Genomic DNA, 15,149 nt, shown 5'->3' with positions numbered 1-15,149 from the left:
TATAAGATAGATTAATCCAAAGCCAATCATGAATGATGGTTGTTTGATTCCTTCATTGAAAAAATATATTTTATTTAATAGCCCCAATCTTAGGATTTAATTTGTCATGAATTTCCAAGTTGATTCTATATTGGTTGATATGTACCATTACTATTGCAATTAAAAATGCTTTTATATGTAGTTAAAATTAGGTTTTGGAAGGAAAACAACACACTTCCACACCGTGTTGGCTCATAAACCAAAATATGATTCATATTATAGAGTTAAATTGTGTTTCAGTTTTAAAATAATAATTGATGTTATCTATATTGTGTTCCAATTTTGTATTACATATATACATTAGAATGTTAACTATATTAAAAACTAGACTATATTCTGCTATTATAATAATACTTGAGATAACTAAATTAAAACCATATCAGTTTATAGTTTCTCAATCATATGTTATCTATAATAGAAAATAGGTTGAATTCTAGTTGCATAATAGGTTTCATAGAACCATATATTCTATATATTGACAACTATAGCTTTATAACTATTGCTTTAGAAAAAACATGCATATATAAACCATATACATGGTTGAAAAAATATGTACTTAATTTCATTTTGTTCAAACCATATGGTTTTTGTGAGAGCTATGAAATCATTTTAACAAGCACTCTGTGAAAGCTTTAAGTTTGCATTTGTCTACACATTTGAGTTCCAAATACTTGCCACTAATATTTTATGGAATATATCTCTCAAGAAACATTTCCATCTTGGCCTTCATGATAATATTAATAATCTTATACTTTCTCACTCAAATCCAACATCTTTCACAATGGCCATTGATCTTATTATTCATTGATAATTATTTGTGAAAATGTCAATTGAGCATTGTTATCAAAACATTTTCACCTTATCCAATGGCCCCAATCTTAGAACAATTAACATATAGTTTTAATGAAAATTAATCACTTCTCAATAGTGTCTTTTCAATGTTAAATGACAATGGATTAAAAACCACCTCTATATGTATTGTGGAGGTGCAAATCAACTTCAGAAATAGTATTCTTATTTTTCCTCATACTTGTACAATAGATGTTGCACATGTACTTCCAATAAATATGAACATCCAATCCAATTAAAGGTTGTTGGCTCCATTCCTTTCTTCTTAAATTTTAGACAATAGTGATGTCAATGTAAACTTCATCAATTGGAAGTTTACAATTTTTTATGGCATTTTTTTCAACTTGAACAACATTCAAGTAGTGATGGATAGTCAATAAATCTTTTTCAAGCTTATCAAACATTAGATTAAGCTGGTAGAAGTGAAAGTATTTAGAGTTTGTTATAGTATCACTTTCAATATTGTCTCTATACAAAAATACTTTCATCAATTTTAGTGTTTCCTAGAAATGGTGTGATATTAATTAAACTATTATCACAGTATTTTGGTTGAGTTTCGGAATGTTGGTTGTTGTGATCATGTGTTATGAGTCATATGAGTAATTTCAATATGTTATAAAAGAGATAATATAGGCAAAAACATATAAAAGTAAGATAAATTATTGATTTAGGTTTTCCTCTTTTCTTTCTCATTTTCTTCTTTCCTTGCAATATATCTTTTCTTCTCTAAGTAAATTCTACAAGATGATCAAAGTCTTAATAGTGGTATTAAAGTGTTGATCCTTTATATGTAGCTTCATTGGAGGGGTTGGAAGAGATAAAAAATGTGCTACAAGTGTTTATGAAGTAGTATATGAAAGATCAAATGCATAGAAATGAATAATTTGGCTATGCAAGAATTTTTTGCTAACACTTGATTAGTGTCTCCATGGCAATTGATAACTTCTCAGCACACTCCACTATAGCTAGATTGCCAAAATCAACTAAAAATAACTAATTATAATAATAAAGAACCAAAAGATTCGACTTTAAGTTTAGAGTAGCAAGATCAACTCCAAAAGGGGAGGACCACAGAGTGGTACTAAATTTTGATAGACCAAATGTTTGGAGTTCAATTTGACAAGTAAGGGAAAGGGAGATTCATATTGGAGGAGGGTAACATGACTTAGCCCAAAAGGTGGTTGACTTGATATTATTTGTTTAATTAGTAATAAAGAAGCCTTTTGTTGACCATTAGAGTGAACTAAATTGATTAGTGGTTTTGGCAAAAAGGATCTAAGCCTTAATGAAAGCATCAACCAATGTTGCTAGAAAATCCTTCTTGACATTTTATTGCACATCCACACTTTTAGCGCCTTTAATAGCTCATTATAGATGCATGTGAGACTTAAAGGCAAAAATCATAAAACTTGTAAGTATATGCATCTAAAGGCAAAGTCCTTTATCTGATCTTTAGGAAATGGTTCATGAGATCAACTTTTTAAAACTTCTTAATAAACAGAGCATGGAAATTTTTATCAACTCACTCCAAGAAGTCAATTTTGGATTAACTTTGAACCACGAAGAAAGATAGCCTATAAGCTTCATTATAAAAAAATTCAATTTTCACCTTGTCATTAGAAGGGTTCTGAAACTAACATCATTCCTGGAACTATAATTAGTAATCAAACTCTTGGCCATTACAAACATCTAGTGATAACTTCCATTCTATAGCATGCTTGATGTACTAATGGTAATCATAGATAATGGATTGATTCAAACTTTAAACATCCATGTGAAGTAGAAAATCCTTAATGAGATTGATAGAATCCTTTACATCCTTGATGTCACTTTGAACCTCAATAATATAACATCCTTGCCTCAAGATGATATTATCAAAAAGTCTCCTTCTCCTTGTCATGACCATTATCACTGATGCTACACTTCTCATCAATATTAATATCCTACTCCTCCACCATTCCCAAAAGAACATTCCCAAAGAACATGTTATTTTGATATTAATGAAATGAACAAGGAGTGAACCTTAGGCTAACTTCCCAACCATAAATCATCTAAGTTATAGAATATTTTAAAAATATTTTTGTGGTTCATTTTTCTCCAAGACATATGGTCATGGAGAAAAGATGTGTAAATGAAAATATTAATAATATAATAAGTAACCATAAAAGAAAGAAAACAATAAAACTTTCTTATATGACAATACAGTCATGGAACAAGAGAATATGAATAAAGCAATGGCTCAAACTATAGCAATATAACTACAATTCTCCCCTTCCTTGGGACTGTTATCTAAATTATAATGAATTTAGAAACATTTTTTTCATGTCATCCTCAATTTTCCATATAGCCTTGTCTATGGAATAGCTATTCCACTAAACTAACAACTCCTAAGTTGTTTTATAACATGTTTTCACCAACATTTGAGCAAGAATGTTAGCTAAATTAACTTTCTTAACATCAATCTCTAGGAGCTGAATGATGGTCTACTTTAACATCACCAAAGTGTAAACATGCTTTACTTCTTCACTTCAAAGGAATAATGTCATGATTTAGTCTAGATTGTTAAGAACTTGCTATAGCTCCATAAGGAGGGAAGAATGATATGAAGTAACCTAAAGGGCCCTTATTGCCTTTGCCAGGCTAACTTAGAATGTGTTTATTTCATAGGTAAGTATATACTTAACTGATAATATATTTAGATTATAAATAAATGCTAATTTTTAAAACCTAAGTAAAAAAAACTATTTCATATTATTGGAAGAATTTGGAGTTGGATGACTTGTGCTGGCTGGCCAAAAGGCTGCTGCTGAAGACTGGCCACCGATCTTCCAACACATTTTCCCAAAGATCTGGGACATAAGAAAAATACTGATACCCAGTGATCTCTTTAGTCTGTGAATCCCACATTCTAAAGTAGGTGTTCTAGACTTCTCTATCCTTTACGTTAACATGCAACACAAGCTTGGGAGACAAAATCAAACCTTACGAATTTTTCTTTAAAGCTTAAAGGTCTCCTGCTCGTGGCCATGGACCCCCACGGAAAAGAGAGTGGAGGAAACTGGGTCTGTTCGTACAACGCTCTAGGGGCCCCACGCCCAATGAGCCAGTCAAGGCCCATCGACCCAGTGGCCGTGACTGGTTCAAAGCCTGGGCCAATCACAGTGGTCCACCCGTGTGCCACTTGATGCCGTACATTCTTCTTTTCTTTTCCCGACGCAGAGACTAGAGGAGAAGTACGGTATGGGCCACGGTACTACCATGAACGTCGTCAGAGCTTTGCATGGCCAGCATGTGCAAGAAGAGTATGCTAAATTTTTTTATTATCGGCCTTGATTATATTGTATGGTTTTCATGACAACCTTCTTCCATCCTGCCGTATCGAATTTTAGGGATGCCCCACACTGGAGCCTAAATCTTGACCATTGCCCCCATTGACAACGAGGCTCCAGCAACCCGATAGCATGCGTATCATCAGTTCAGTGCAAATGACTACTTAACCCTAAGCAGTTATTCGATGTCAGCGGCATTTTTACGGGTGACATCACCGATTGATTTTCCCGGAGTAGTACGGACACTATGGTCCTCACCGCGCATTTAATGGCTTCTGATGCACAGCAGGGCGCCACGTATCAATAACGACGTGTAGACGGGTAAGGGACGGGCGATGTCCGAGTCGTACGGCTGCGGCTCAAACATCGTGGCCGAAGCGATTGCTAAATCTTCGGCCGGGAGAACCTTACAACAGTAAAACTGTAGTCGATCAACTTGCCTGATCGTGAAATTTTATATGCTTTCGATCCAGAAGAATGGGGTTTGGATGCATGCTAACAAGCATCTTTGGCAATCCTCGTTCGCGGAATCAAGACTATTCACAAGGCCGCAAAACCAAACAAACGATTTAACACTAAAATGTCTTGTTAATCTTATTTTTTGGTGGCGGCCATCGCCTTCACGGCCACTGTTGCGGATGCCTATGCCAGTTGGGCCAAATTTTTTACTGGATGCCCAAACACTCCCCCGTGGAAGGACGTGTTTTACTTTCCAAATTTTCTCCCAGCCCGACCCCATTGCGCGGGTAAAATGCGTGTCGCAGACACCTAGGTTGAGGGGATGATCCAAGGCGATCGCTCAGAGGCGCCGAGGAGGAGGAGGGCGACGGAGCCACCACGGCACTACCATCTCCACCACCGCTCATTCCCACTCTCCCATCCCTTCTTCTTCTTCTCTGTCCTCTTGCTTTCCGCTACCATCGCGCGCCACTCGGTCTTCATCGGCGCAGAGGAGACGAAATCCCTCCGCGAATTCCAGCACCCAATTGGCCTCTGATCCAGCACCGCGCCTCACACCCCGGGTTTGAATCGACCCAGATAGAGAAAAACTCTCGATCATAGCAGGAGCGAGCGAGAGAATGGAGGATATGGATATGCTCGAGGCGGTCTACGAAAGGAAGAGCCGGATGATCCCGGTAGGAGCGCAGGGCGGCGATTTCCAGCCGATGATGCAGTGGAAGGAGGAGGAATCGGCGATGGGAATGGACGAGCTGCTCGCGCACGCCGGCTATAATGTGCGGGCCAGCGATCTAACCCACGTCGCGCAGCGGATCGAGGAGCTCGACAGCCTGCTAGGGGCGGCGGCGCCCGCGGACATCCTGGCACAAGACACCGTCCACTACAACCCGTCGGATCTGGTCAGCTGGATCGAGGGCATGCTGGACGAGCTCGTTCCGCAGCAGCCCACCGCTACCTCGTCCTCCGATATGGAATCGGTGGTCACCACGATCACTCATCAGCAGCAACAGCAGCAGCTGGATTTCGGCGGTATACCGCCGCCCCCGCCGCCATTCTCCTCCCACCAGCAGCAAGGCTACGGCGCCGCCTTCAATCCAAACGTGCTCTACGCCGACCAGATGGATCTTAGCAAGAACGAGGTAGGAGTAGTAGCATCTCACTCGCAAATTGCTGCTTCCACCACACCGAGGCCGGCATCAGGCTCTTCCTCATCGACGTCACCCCACGGCATACCGCCACATGCCGCCGGCGGTATGGCGTCAGCCGCCGCCATGCCCACCATCCAGGAGAGCGACGAATTGAGCGGTGTCCGCCTCGTCCACCTCCTGCTCGCCTGCGCAAACGCCGTCCAGCGCGGGGACCTCGCCGCCGCCGGCGACATGGTGGCGCAGCTCCGGATGCTCGTCGCGCACCCCAGCAGCAGCAGCAGCGCCATGGCTCGCGTCGCCACCCAGTTCGTGGAGGCCCTCTCGAGGAGGATCCAAAACAGCTGCTACAATGGTGGCGGCGGTGTTGGTGGTGGCGGAGATCGCCAGTATCATCACCACCAGTCTCAGCAGCAGCAGCAGCGCCAGCAGCAATTCAAAGAAGAGAGCAGCGATCCTGGAAACACCAACAACGGCGCCATGGATGAGATCCTACATTTCCACTTCTACGAGACGTGTCCGTACCTCAAGTTCGCGCACTTCACCGCCAACCAGGCCATCCTGGAAGCGCTCGAGGGCCACAAGAGCGTCCACGTCGTGGACTTGGACCTCCAGTATGGCCTCCAGTGGCCGGCTCTCATCCAGGCGCTGGCCCTCCGCCCCGGCGGTCCGCCAACGCTCCGCCTCACCGGCATCGGCCCGCCGCAGCCCCACCGCCACGACCTCCTCCATGAGATCGGTCTCAAGCTCGCGCAGCTCGCCGACTCTGTCAACGTCGACTTTGCGTTCCACGGCGTGGTTGCCGCGCGGCTCAACGACGTCCAGCCCTGGATGCTTACCGTGCGTCGCGGCGAGGCTGTGGCCGTCAACTCGGTGTTCCAGATGCACAAGGCGCTCGTCGAGGAGCCGTCGGATGGGGGGAATCCGGCGGCTGGCGGCAATGGTGGCGGAGGCCGTCGGTCCAGTCCTATCGACGAGGTTCTCCGGCTGGTACGTAACTTGAAGCCGAAGATCGTGACGCTGGTGGAGCAGGACGCCGATCACAACAGTCCGGTGTTCATGGAGCGCTTCATGGCGGCACTCCACTACTACTCCACCATGTTCGACTCGCTCGAGGCCTGCAACTTAGCTCCCGGGAGTGTGGAACAGATGGTAGCCGAGACGTACCTGGGACAGGAGATTGGTAACATCGTTGCCTGCGAGGGTGCCGCGCGGACCGAGCGGCATGAGACGCTGACGCAGTGGCGGATCCGGATGGCGAGGTCGGGCTTCCAGCCGCTGTATCTCGGCTCCAACGCGTTCAAGCAGGCCAACATGCTGCTCACGCTCTTCTCGGGGGACGGATACCGGGTGGAGGAGAAAGATGGCTGCCTCACGCTTGGGTGGCACAGTCGGCCCCTGGTCGCTGCGTCGGCCTGGGAGTGCTGCTAAAGCCGACGCCCGGAATTTCGGGCCACTGTTCTTCTTCGGTGGTGTCGTTGTCGGACTCTCCAACATCTCGGGCAAGGCTTTGTCGGCGCCTTAATAGTATCTCGATATTATCTCTAGCAGGAGTTGCTGCTGCTGCGCACTGGGCTGTGGATGCTTTCCCTGTATATGGTGCTGTGCCTGGCTGCTAGCTCTGAGGGAGGCTTGAGTCTGTCCGAAAAAGTAATCCGTCGAAGTTAAATGGCTCGATCCGGTTTTTTGCTACAGGTTGCTGTGTGACACATGTCGGCAGTCAATGGATCGGACACCTGGTTGAGAGTTGAAATCAGGAAAAGAAAACGGGTCAGTCAGTGAGCGGCTAAGGAGAAGAGCGAAGAAATATAGTGTACCTGTTGCTGTTGTAAACTCTATATAATTCACTCGCCGCTAAAATAAGATCATCGATCCTGGCTACTCTGGCTCCGAGCAGCAACAGCAACGCTGTAGCTGCCGACTTTAACAGCAGTGGCTCGAAGATCCGTTTCATGTTCCCTGACAGCAGCAAGGGCCGGCGACGACAGCAACAACGCAAAGCTGTCTTAATTTCCTGCCACGGGCCCTGGAAGAAAGCATTAGACAAATGCAAGCGAAAACAAATGTCAGCGTTTGAATGAGAGCGTAATAAACGAGGATTGAAGATGCTGTGCTTGGACCTTGACGTTGATGGCGTGTGCCCGCTCGCAAAGCTTCACATGGCTCCTTGCTGCTTACAATCCCTGGTGTTGCTCTCGGGCGACTTGGACTTTTCCAAAAATTCTGCGAACCTCTCCTCGAAAACCAAGTCACTACAGCTATACACGCTACTCAGACCTTGTTCGTGAAAGTGTTTCCCCAGGCGCTCGAACCGGCGTATGAGCCTCTTGTTGAGGCTGTAGCTGAAGAACTGAGGGAAATGAACGAGCTCGCGCTGAGGCCGATGCATGGCTTTCATGAAAAACTCGTACTTGGGAACCAGAAGCGTCGCGATGCTGAAGCCCAGGAGCGATGGCAATCTTTTCACCATGTCGGAAATTTCCTTCCTGCATGCAGGACCACACAAATAAAGAACGAAGAGATTTTGTTGTAACACTTGCCTTTGAAATCCAGGAAGAAGCACACAGTTGGCTGTAGTTTCTTGTCGATGCTCAAAGTCAGCAAATGAGGCTGAGCACCCTTGTCATCACGAGAGGGAAGTTATTCAGAAGTCAAGCAAGGGCCCGGCAAAGTGCTGCTTACTTGCCGATGCTTTCCGAGTCAATGCCTAGATTTTGTATGAACTTGAGGTTCGGACGGATCTTGGTTTCCACGTTCAAGCCCAGAACCATTGGCTTGGACCGCATAACCTTGCGAAAGTTGAAAATCCGTTAGGTAGATGGAAACGTGAACGAATGACTGCACAGACCCTGACGACATCAACACCGAGACTCGCAAGGAAGCGCACGGTCGGTATCATGTTGTCCTTGATGTGAAGAGTCATCAGCTGCGGAGCTTTAAACAAAACCTGCAATACTTTCAACAGCACAGATACTTTAAAGAAACTATACTCACTTTGCCAAGGTCCTTGCGCACTAGGCCCAAGCTGAAGAGAAACTCAACTCTCTCCTGCATGTCATGCTTGATCGCCAGCAGTCGCGGGTGTCTTCTAAGCAGTTTTCCCATCAGCAATGGTGGCACGCCCAGATTCTCGAGAAAAGACACTACTCGGCGAAGGGCCTGCAAATCAAGCTCAGGGTGATTACTAGAGAAAATGGCAGAGCTTCTCACCTCAGGACTGTATCCCAGAAGTCCTGGATACAGATAGAGAATCTTATTGATGTCGTCGGCGGTGGCGTTGGTGCTCTTTAGAAAATCTACCAAGGGAGCCAGACCCTGAGCGTCCGTCTCGAGAAGAGAAAGCTTTCTGGAGATGATCCGTCCGATGCTGGTTTGCCGAACTCCAATGCTTTCCAGATAAGTTACCAGGCTTTTCAGCTTTTCCCCATCCATGAGAACCGATGGATACCGGTTGACAAGCCTTTCCGTGTCTCTGCGAGACAAGCCAATGCTCGCCATGTACGTGACACACTGAGTGAGATCATCCGCGCTTCTCGAGAGCAGCAGTGGAGCTCTCGCCACCAAACTCGAGAGGCTCATGGACGTGAAACCGAGCCGGTTGAGTACCACGACAGCGGGAGCTAGATCGTTGGGGTGATGGTGGAAAATCTTGGGCCACGCCACGATCACTCTAGCCAAGGAGTTGTACTTGACACCAACGCCTTGGAGAAACTCCACCATTGTGTCCACTGGCTCTACGCCCGACTCTAGAACGAACGGCATCACCTTTGACACATCCGAGGCTTTGATCCCGAGCTTGTGGAAGTAGGAAACCAGCTTGGAGAAATTCTTCTCTTCGGCACGGGCCAGCACTGTCGAGACGCCGCTCTCGGCAGCTCTCGGTGCCTGGGAAGAAAGATTGCTGCGCGGATCGTGCGTATCGGAAAATGTAGCATCTTCTTGCTCCTCTTGCAAGGCGCTGATAATCTCGTCGGCCTCCCTGAGAACTTCGAAAGCGTACCGTGAAGGAATCCCATGGCGCTCCAGCAGCGACAGCAGCGCATTCACGACCTGGCCCCTCTCCAGCCGCGGCGATTGCGATTCCTCCACCGCCAGCGCCTCGATCTCCAGCAGCGTCGGGACATTGCGCTGCTTCTTGGATTTCGGCGCCGCGGCAGCAGCAGCAGCAGCTGCCAAGGAATACCTGGATCGAAACGAACAAGCCGCTATCCCTCTCGATCGACGGAAGAACGAGCGCTGGAAGACGCCATTGGATATGGCCGCGCAACAAGTGTCGAGGAGGCGAGGGACCGCCATGGCACATTGAAAATATGCGAGGATTTAGGGTTTATAACCTACTCACGTCATACGAAAGGCCAAACGAAAAAATTAGTAGTAGTATCGATCACCATAGATGATCTTCGCAAAGCATTGTCAGTGGCGCCGCCTCTTGCTATACTCGTCGCTATAATCCTCTCCTTTCTCTCTCGATTTGTAGCTATGGCTGCTGGGCTTGTTAGCGTTGTGATCCCGATCTCTACTGTCCCTGTGTTGCTGCCTCTCTTTCTCGCGATCCAAATCCTTTCCATCCTTGTGATCCCGCGAAGCTTTGCCGGTTTCTTTGCCGCTACCTCGGCCATCCTCGTCCTCGAAACCATACCCGCCACCGCCGCCCCGCTCGCTCTCCTCCCATCCGCCGCTACTCCACCCTCCAGCATTCGCGATCGCGTGCCCGTTTGCTCCGCCCCGTCCGAAGAACGCTGGATTTACGTGAGGTGGCGGCACGCCCGGGTAGTGCATCGGATACGCAGGACCCCGCGGCATGAATCCCATCCCGAAAATGCCCGGTCTCATCGGAGGAACAAAGCCCGGATCCCCAAACAGCCCCATTCCTCCTAGCGGAAGTTGTCCATTGTTACCACCACCACCACGGCCGCGTCCTCGTCCTCTACCACCGCCGCCACCACCCCCGCCACCGCCGCTATTTTTCTTCCCGGCCTGGCCTTGCTGTGGAGCTTGCGCTGCTTGCGATGGCTGGCTCTGGCTCTGGCTCTTCGCGTTTACTTGCTTGAGGACTTGGGGCGTGGCGTACTGGACGACGCAAGGGCGCCCATTGAAAATCCTGCCATTGAGCTGCTCCTTGCATTGCTGGGCCGCGAGTGGATCGTAGAACTCAACCTGGCAGTAGCCCTTGGATTTGCCACTGGCTCTCTCCTCGGAGAATTTCAGCCCCTTGTGCCGCCCGAAATCCGCCAGCGCGGCCTCCAGATCGGCGTCTGTCGTCCACCAGTGAAGCTCCGAGATGAAAATCCCCGCCTTCGCATTCGCATCCACGAACTGCTGCTGCTGCGGTGGCGGCCGAGCGAGAATCCCTGGCGAAGAATCGATAGGAGCTGCTGGAGCAGCGCTCTCGCCAGTGGCAATGGGAGGATCTTCATCCTTGCTGAAACTCTCTGGCGCCGCATTAACCCTAGCCGGCGCTGTCGTGCTGTCCTGCTCGTCCCTGGGGTAGAGCTCACCAGATCCCTTCCCTGGCGCTGCCGCTACTGGCGATGGCGCTGGACGAGCTGGAGGAGCAGCCGCTTCCTGGGGAAAGAACCCTACATTTACATCGTCGTAGAGATCCTCGTACTCCTCATCGAAATCCTCGTCGCCGCCATCGCCAATGCCCGCGCTGCCGATCTCCACATCGAAATCGAGCTCCTCCACCATCGATCAAGAGAAGATAAATAACAAGAAACCCTAATGCTATCCAATCCACGTCAGCATGGTCACTCCGCGCTGTCACACCACGTCGGACAACGGTTAGGGTTCTTGAGACCTGGAAGTTCTTGATGTTTTCTATTTCTCTTTGTTCTTTTAGCTATACTCATTGGTAGCCTCTGGGTGGTAGTAACACATCTCGTTCCATACTTTCTCTCTTAGCGCGTCCTCTCGGAGCTCCTCATCCTCGAAATCAAACTCGAACGCCGCGGATGCCGATGGCTCCAGCGCCGCGTCGTGGAGCATCGAGAGATACGGATGCTCCAGCGCGTCTGTGACCGTGAGCCGCTTCTTCGGATCAAACACGAGCATCTGGTCGATGAGGTTGAGCGCCAGTGGATTGGCTCTCGGATAGAGGCGCTCCAGCGGGATCTTTGGAGCAAACGGCAGCGAGCGGATGTAGCTCCTGGCCTTGTTGCTCAGGATGAACTGCAGGTCGTCCTCCTCGGGCGATCCAATCGTGTTGATGATGAGCTTGAGCTGGTGGATGTAGTCCTTGCCCGGGAAGATTGGCTTCCGGCCCAGCAGCTCCGCAAAGATGCAGCCCACTGACCACATATCGATCGCGCTCGTGTACTCTTCGCACGAGAGCAGGAGCTCCGGAGCTCGGTACCACCGCGTGACAACGTACTCGGTCATGAACTGGCCCTTGTCACTGCCAGTTCTCGCCAGGCCGAAGTCACAGATCTTGAGATCGCAGCTCGCGTTCAGGAGGAGATTGCTGGGCTTGAGATCCCGGTGAAGAACATTAGCCGAGTGGACATACTTGAGTCCTCGTAGCAGCTGCTTGAAACGAGCTCTTAGCACTTTGAAACAAAAGGAGCTTTTTTGCTAGCTACGTACCTGATAGATGAAGTATTGGCAGTGATCATCCGTCAATGCCTGCGAGGATCTGATGATCTGGTGTAGATCCGTGTCCATGAGCTCGTAGACGAGATAGACATCGTTGAATGACGATCTTCCCACCGGCTTCATGATGTCCTTGATCCCAATTATGTTCTCGTGGTAAAGATGGCGGAGAAGCCGGATCTCTCGCAGAGTCCTCCGCGCGTCCGTGGTGTTCTCGAACGCGTTGGTAATCTTTTTGATCGCCACCTTCTCGCCAGACTCGGAGTTTGTGGCCGAGCACACAACGCCGTAAGCTCCCTTGCCAATCGGCTTGATCGGCGCATACCTCTGATCTATCTCGAACAAGCTGCGCCAGAGCATGTAGTAGTGCTTGCCGGGATGAGCGATGCCACCGGGAGGATCTACCTTTTGAGCCATGGGGAATTTAACACTTACAAGCTCGGGGAGGAGAGTCCATTCTGCTCGCTAATGCCGCTGCCCGAGTGGATTCCAGCATCTCTCTTTTCTCTCAACGATGGATCCAGCTCCCAGTAAAGAAGAAATTCTCGAATATAAAAACCAGCTTTGTTGCTTGCTCTGGATTTGGATTCGTGATGCTTCCAAAATTTGCCGAGCGGGGATTCAACACGCTGTGGGACAAATGTAGCCCCCCAAGAATGCCCGGAACGAACAAGGAAGAGTGACGATCATACGGCCGGCATACCGCGGTCGAAATGCTGCTGCATCGCGCCAATTCGCGCCGCGACAAGGCGAGGAGATCGGTCGCGCCAGGATGCGGTGGGGGAGAGGAGAGATCGGCGAGCCCTAGCTATGGGCGAGCGGGCGATGCAAGAAGAAGAGAGAAAGAAACCCTAGGGACACAGCACCAAAGGAACGGGAATCGACGGATGGGCGTAACGCTCGCCGGCTTCGAGCCTTGGACTTGTTGGGTGTTGCGGTAGTTAAACAGACAATCTAAATAAGCTGGTTTAACCTCTCTTTCTTGACCGCCTCTAGGGTTCTTCGCTGTGGGGAGAAGGATGCGCGTGGTATTGGAGCTGAGAGCCTGCGATTTTACCCTATAAGATCGATGCGACCCGCAGGCAGGCAATGCTAGGTGTGTTCTTGGGTGATCCGCGAGCACGGATATCGCGAATCGATGAACAGCGCCTAGAGCGGGGCTTTTAGAATTTGGGAGCAGGGCATAGGATTTGTGACGAATTTCAAGGATTTTCAGCAAGAATGGTGTTCTGGGAAGGCTATGCAAGCGATGAATTGATGGGAACGGTGCTGCCGTTGGTGGTCTACTGGGTTTATGCCGGTTTTTACCACTTGCTGCCTCCGCTGGATCACTTGAGGCTTCACTCACGCAAGGAAAGTAGCAGAAATCTGGTGACTATGCCGACAGTCATCAAAGGCGTGCTGCTCCAGCAGGGAATTCAAGCGTCTATGGCGATTTTGCTCTTCTCGGTGAGATCTCTATCTCTTTTGTGGAAAATGTGAGGTAGCGTTCGTTGTCAAATTCCTGGCCATTCTCGTTAGTGTTTCGTTTCGTGAAAGCACTGTTTTTCCGAACGATTTTTTTTTCCTGTCCAAATTATTTATTTATTTTTGGTTAAAACTTCCGCTAGTTAGATAGTGTGGTGGAGTTTCTCGGTAGATTTAGCGAGTTGGATGGAGTTTTTTGCTTTATTTCAAACTCTTGAAAGCTCGGTTACCTTCTTGTCCTTGATCTGGTGCTGCAAAGTTTGATTTTTATTCCTCCGATAGTTCTAACACTCAACCTTATTCTTTGCAGATCACATCTCAGAAGCCGAGCGACGAGAAAAATCCCGTCCAGCCACCGCTGGCGATGCAACTCTTCCAGTTCGTGGTTGCGATGCTGGTGATGGATACTTGGCAGTACTTTGTCCACCGCCTGATGCACGTCAACAAGTTCCTCTACCGTCACGTCCACTCTCACCACCACCGGCTCGTCGTGCCTTACGCTTTCGGCGCCCTCTACAACCATCCTCTCGAGGGCCTCTTGCTCGACACGGTCGGGGGCGCGCTCTCGTTTCTCGCCTCGGGTATGACACCACGAACAGCGGTCTTCTTCTTCTCGTTCGCGACGATCAAGACGGTGGATGATCACTGCGGGATCATGATCCCGGGGAATCCCTTCCACACCATCTTCCGGAACAACGCTGCTTACCACGACATCCACCACCAGCTCTTCGGCACCAAGTATAACTTCTCGCAGCCTTTCTTCGTGATGTGGGATAAGATCCTGGGGACTCATATGCCGTTTAATCTGGAGGAGAGAGCCGAGGGGGGATTCGAGGCCAGACCGCTCAAGCTCAAGGAATAGAACGACACGGACATCATCGGAGTTGTGAGCTCGTTCGTCCCGGCCAAGATCATATCAGGCACTGTAAATTCGATCAGAGAGTGGTGGTTTCGCTGACGAGAGGAAGAGATTTGAGGAGAAACGCAGCGTTTGTATAGAACAAAATGGACTTTCTGCCTAAAGAGTTACATGGATGGATTTGCATTTGAAGTTTTCTGGAGAAACTTCTTTCTTAAAGGCATCTGGGATATACCCTTGCCTATTGTGGACCGGTCAAATGTGGGGGATGAGAATCGATCCAACAACCGGTATACGTGTAAAGGAGACCAGCAAAGAGTTGACACCTGGTTTGATCCCTATTGTCCGCTTTGGACCACCACGTAAATAAAGTAGTGTTTGGCGGTGTTATATGGTGAATTACCTGACACG

The 15,149-nt window shown here is 48.5% G+C and overlaps 5 protein-coding genes across 5 annotated transcripts; 2 read left to right on the top strand and 3 right to left on the bottom strand.

Moving 5' to 3' along the window:
- The first annotated feature begins 4,791 nt into the window (after positions 1-4,791).
- LOC112345389 (DELLA protein RGL1-like) lies at positions 4,792-7,702 on the top strand. The gene has a single exon (XM_024672063.1). The coding sequence runs from the start codon at positions 5,297-5,299 to the stop codon at positions 7,250-7,252; it is 1,956 nt and encodes a 651-aa protein (XP_024527831.1). The 5' UTR covers positions 4,792-5,296; the 3' UTR covers positions 7,253-7,702.
- A 426-nt stretch (positions 7,703-8,128) lies between these two features.
- LOC112345390 (transcription termination factor MTERF4, chloroplastic-like) lies at positions 8,129-10,128 on the bottom strand. Its single transcript, XM_024672064.1, has 7 exons — positions 9,032-10,128; positions 8,816-8,980; positions 8,670-8,768; positions 8,504-8,610; positions 8,362-8,440; positions 8,233-8,307; positions 8,129-8,171 (listed from the first exon to the last, which is right to left on the bottom strand). The coding sequence occupies exons 1-5, from the start codon at positions 10,115-10,117 to the stop codon at positions 8,419-8,421; spliced, it is 1,479 nt and encodes a 492-aa protein (XP_024527832.1). The 5' UTR covers positions 10,118-10,128; the 3' UTR covers positions 8,129-8,171; positions 8,233-8,307; positions 8,362-8,418.
- A 106-nt stretch (positions 10,129-10,234) lies between these two features.
- On the bottom strand, positions 10,235-11,512 carry LOC112345426 (cleavage and polyadenylation specificity factor subunit 6-like). Its single transcript, XM_024672140.1, has 2 exons — positions 10,777-11,512; positions 10,235-10,695 (listed from the first exon to the last, which is right to left on the bottom strand). The coding sequence occupies exons 1-2, from the start codon at positions 11,510-11,512 to the stop codon at positions 10,235-10,237; spliced, it is 1,197 nt and encodes a 398-aa protein (XP_024527908.1).
- A 106-nt stretch (positions 11,513-11,618) lies between these two features.
- LOC9632335 (mitogen-activated protein kinase homolog NTF3) lies at positions 11,619-13,281 on the bottom strand. The gene is made up of 2 exons (XM_002967050.2): positions 12,407-13,281; positions 11,619-12,346 (listed from the first exon to the last, which is right to left on the bottom strand). The coding sequence occupies exons 1-2, from the start codon at positions 12,827-12,829 to the stop codon at positions 11,660-11,662; spliced, it is 1,110 nt and encodes a 369-aa protein (XP_002967096.1). The 5' UTR covers positions 12,830-13,281; the 3' UTR covers positions 11,619-11,659.
- Positions 13,282-13,329: 48 nt separating this feature from the next.
- On the top strand, positions 13,330-15,128 carry LOC9632334 (sphinganine C4-monooxygenase 2). The gene is made up of 3 exons (XM_024672066.1): positions 13,330-13,349; positions 13,409-13,861; positions 14,190-15,128. The coding sequence occupies exons 2-3, from the start codon at positions 13,634-13,636 to the stop codon at positions 14,739-14,741; spliced, it is 780 nt and encodes a 259-aa protein (XP_024527834.1). The 5' UTR covers positions 13,330-13,349; positions 13,409-13,633; the 3' UTR covers positions 14,742-15,128.
- Positions 15,129-15,149: the final 21 nt, after the last annotated feature.

This window comes from Selaginella moellendorffii, unplaced genomic scaffold, assembly GCF_000143415.4.
Source record: "Selaginella moellendorffii unplaced genomic scaffold, v1.0 SELMOscaffold_8, whole genome shotgun sequence".
NCBI lineage: Eukaryota > Viridiplantae > Streptophyta > Lycopodiopsida > Selaginellales > Selaginellaceae > Selaginella > Selaginella moellendorffii.
The sequence above is the reverse complement of the archived record's forward strand: the minus strand, read 5'-3'. Positions and strand labels throughout refer to the sequence as shown.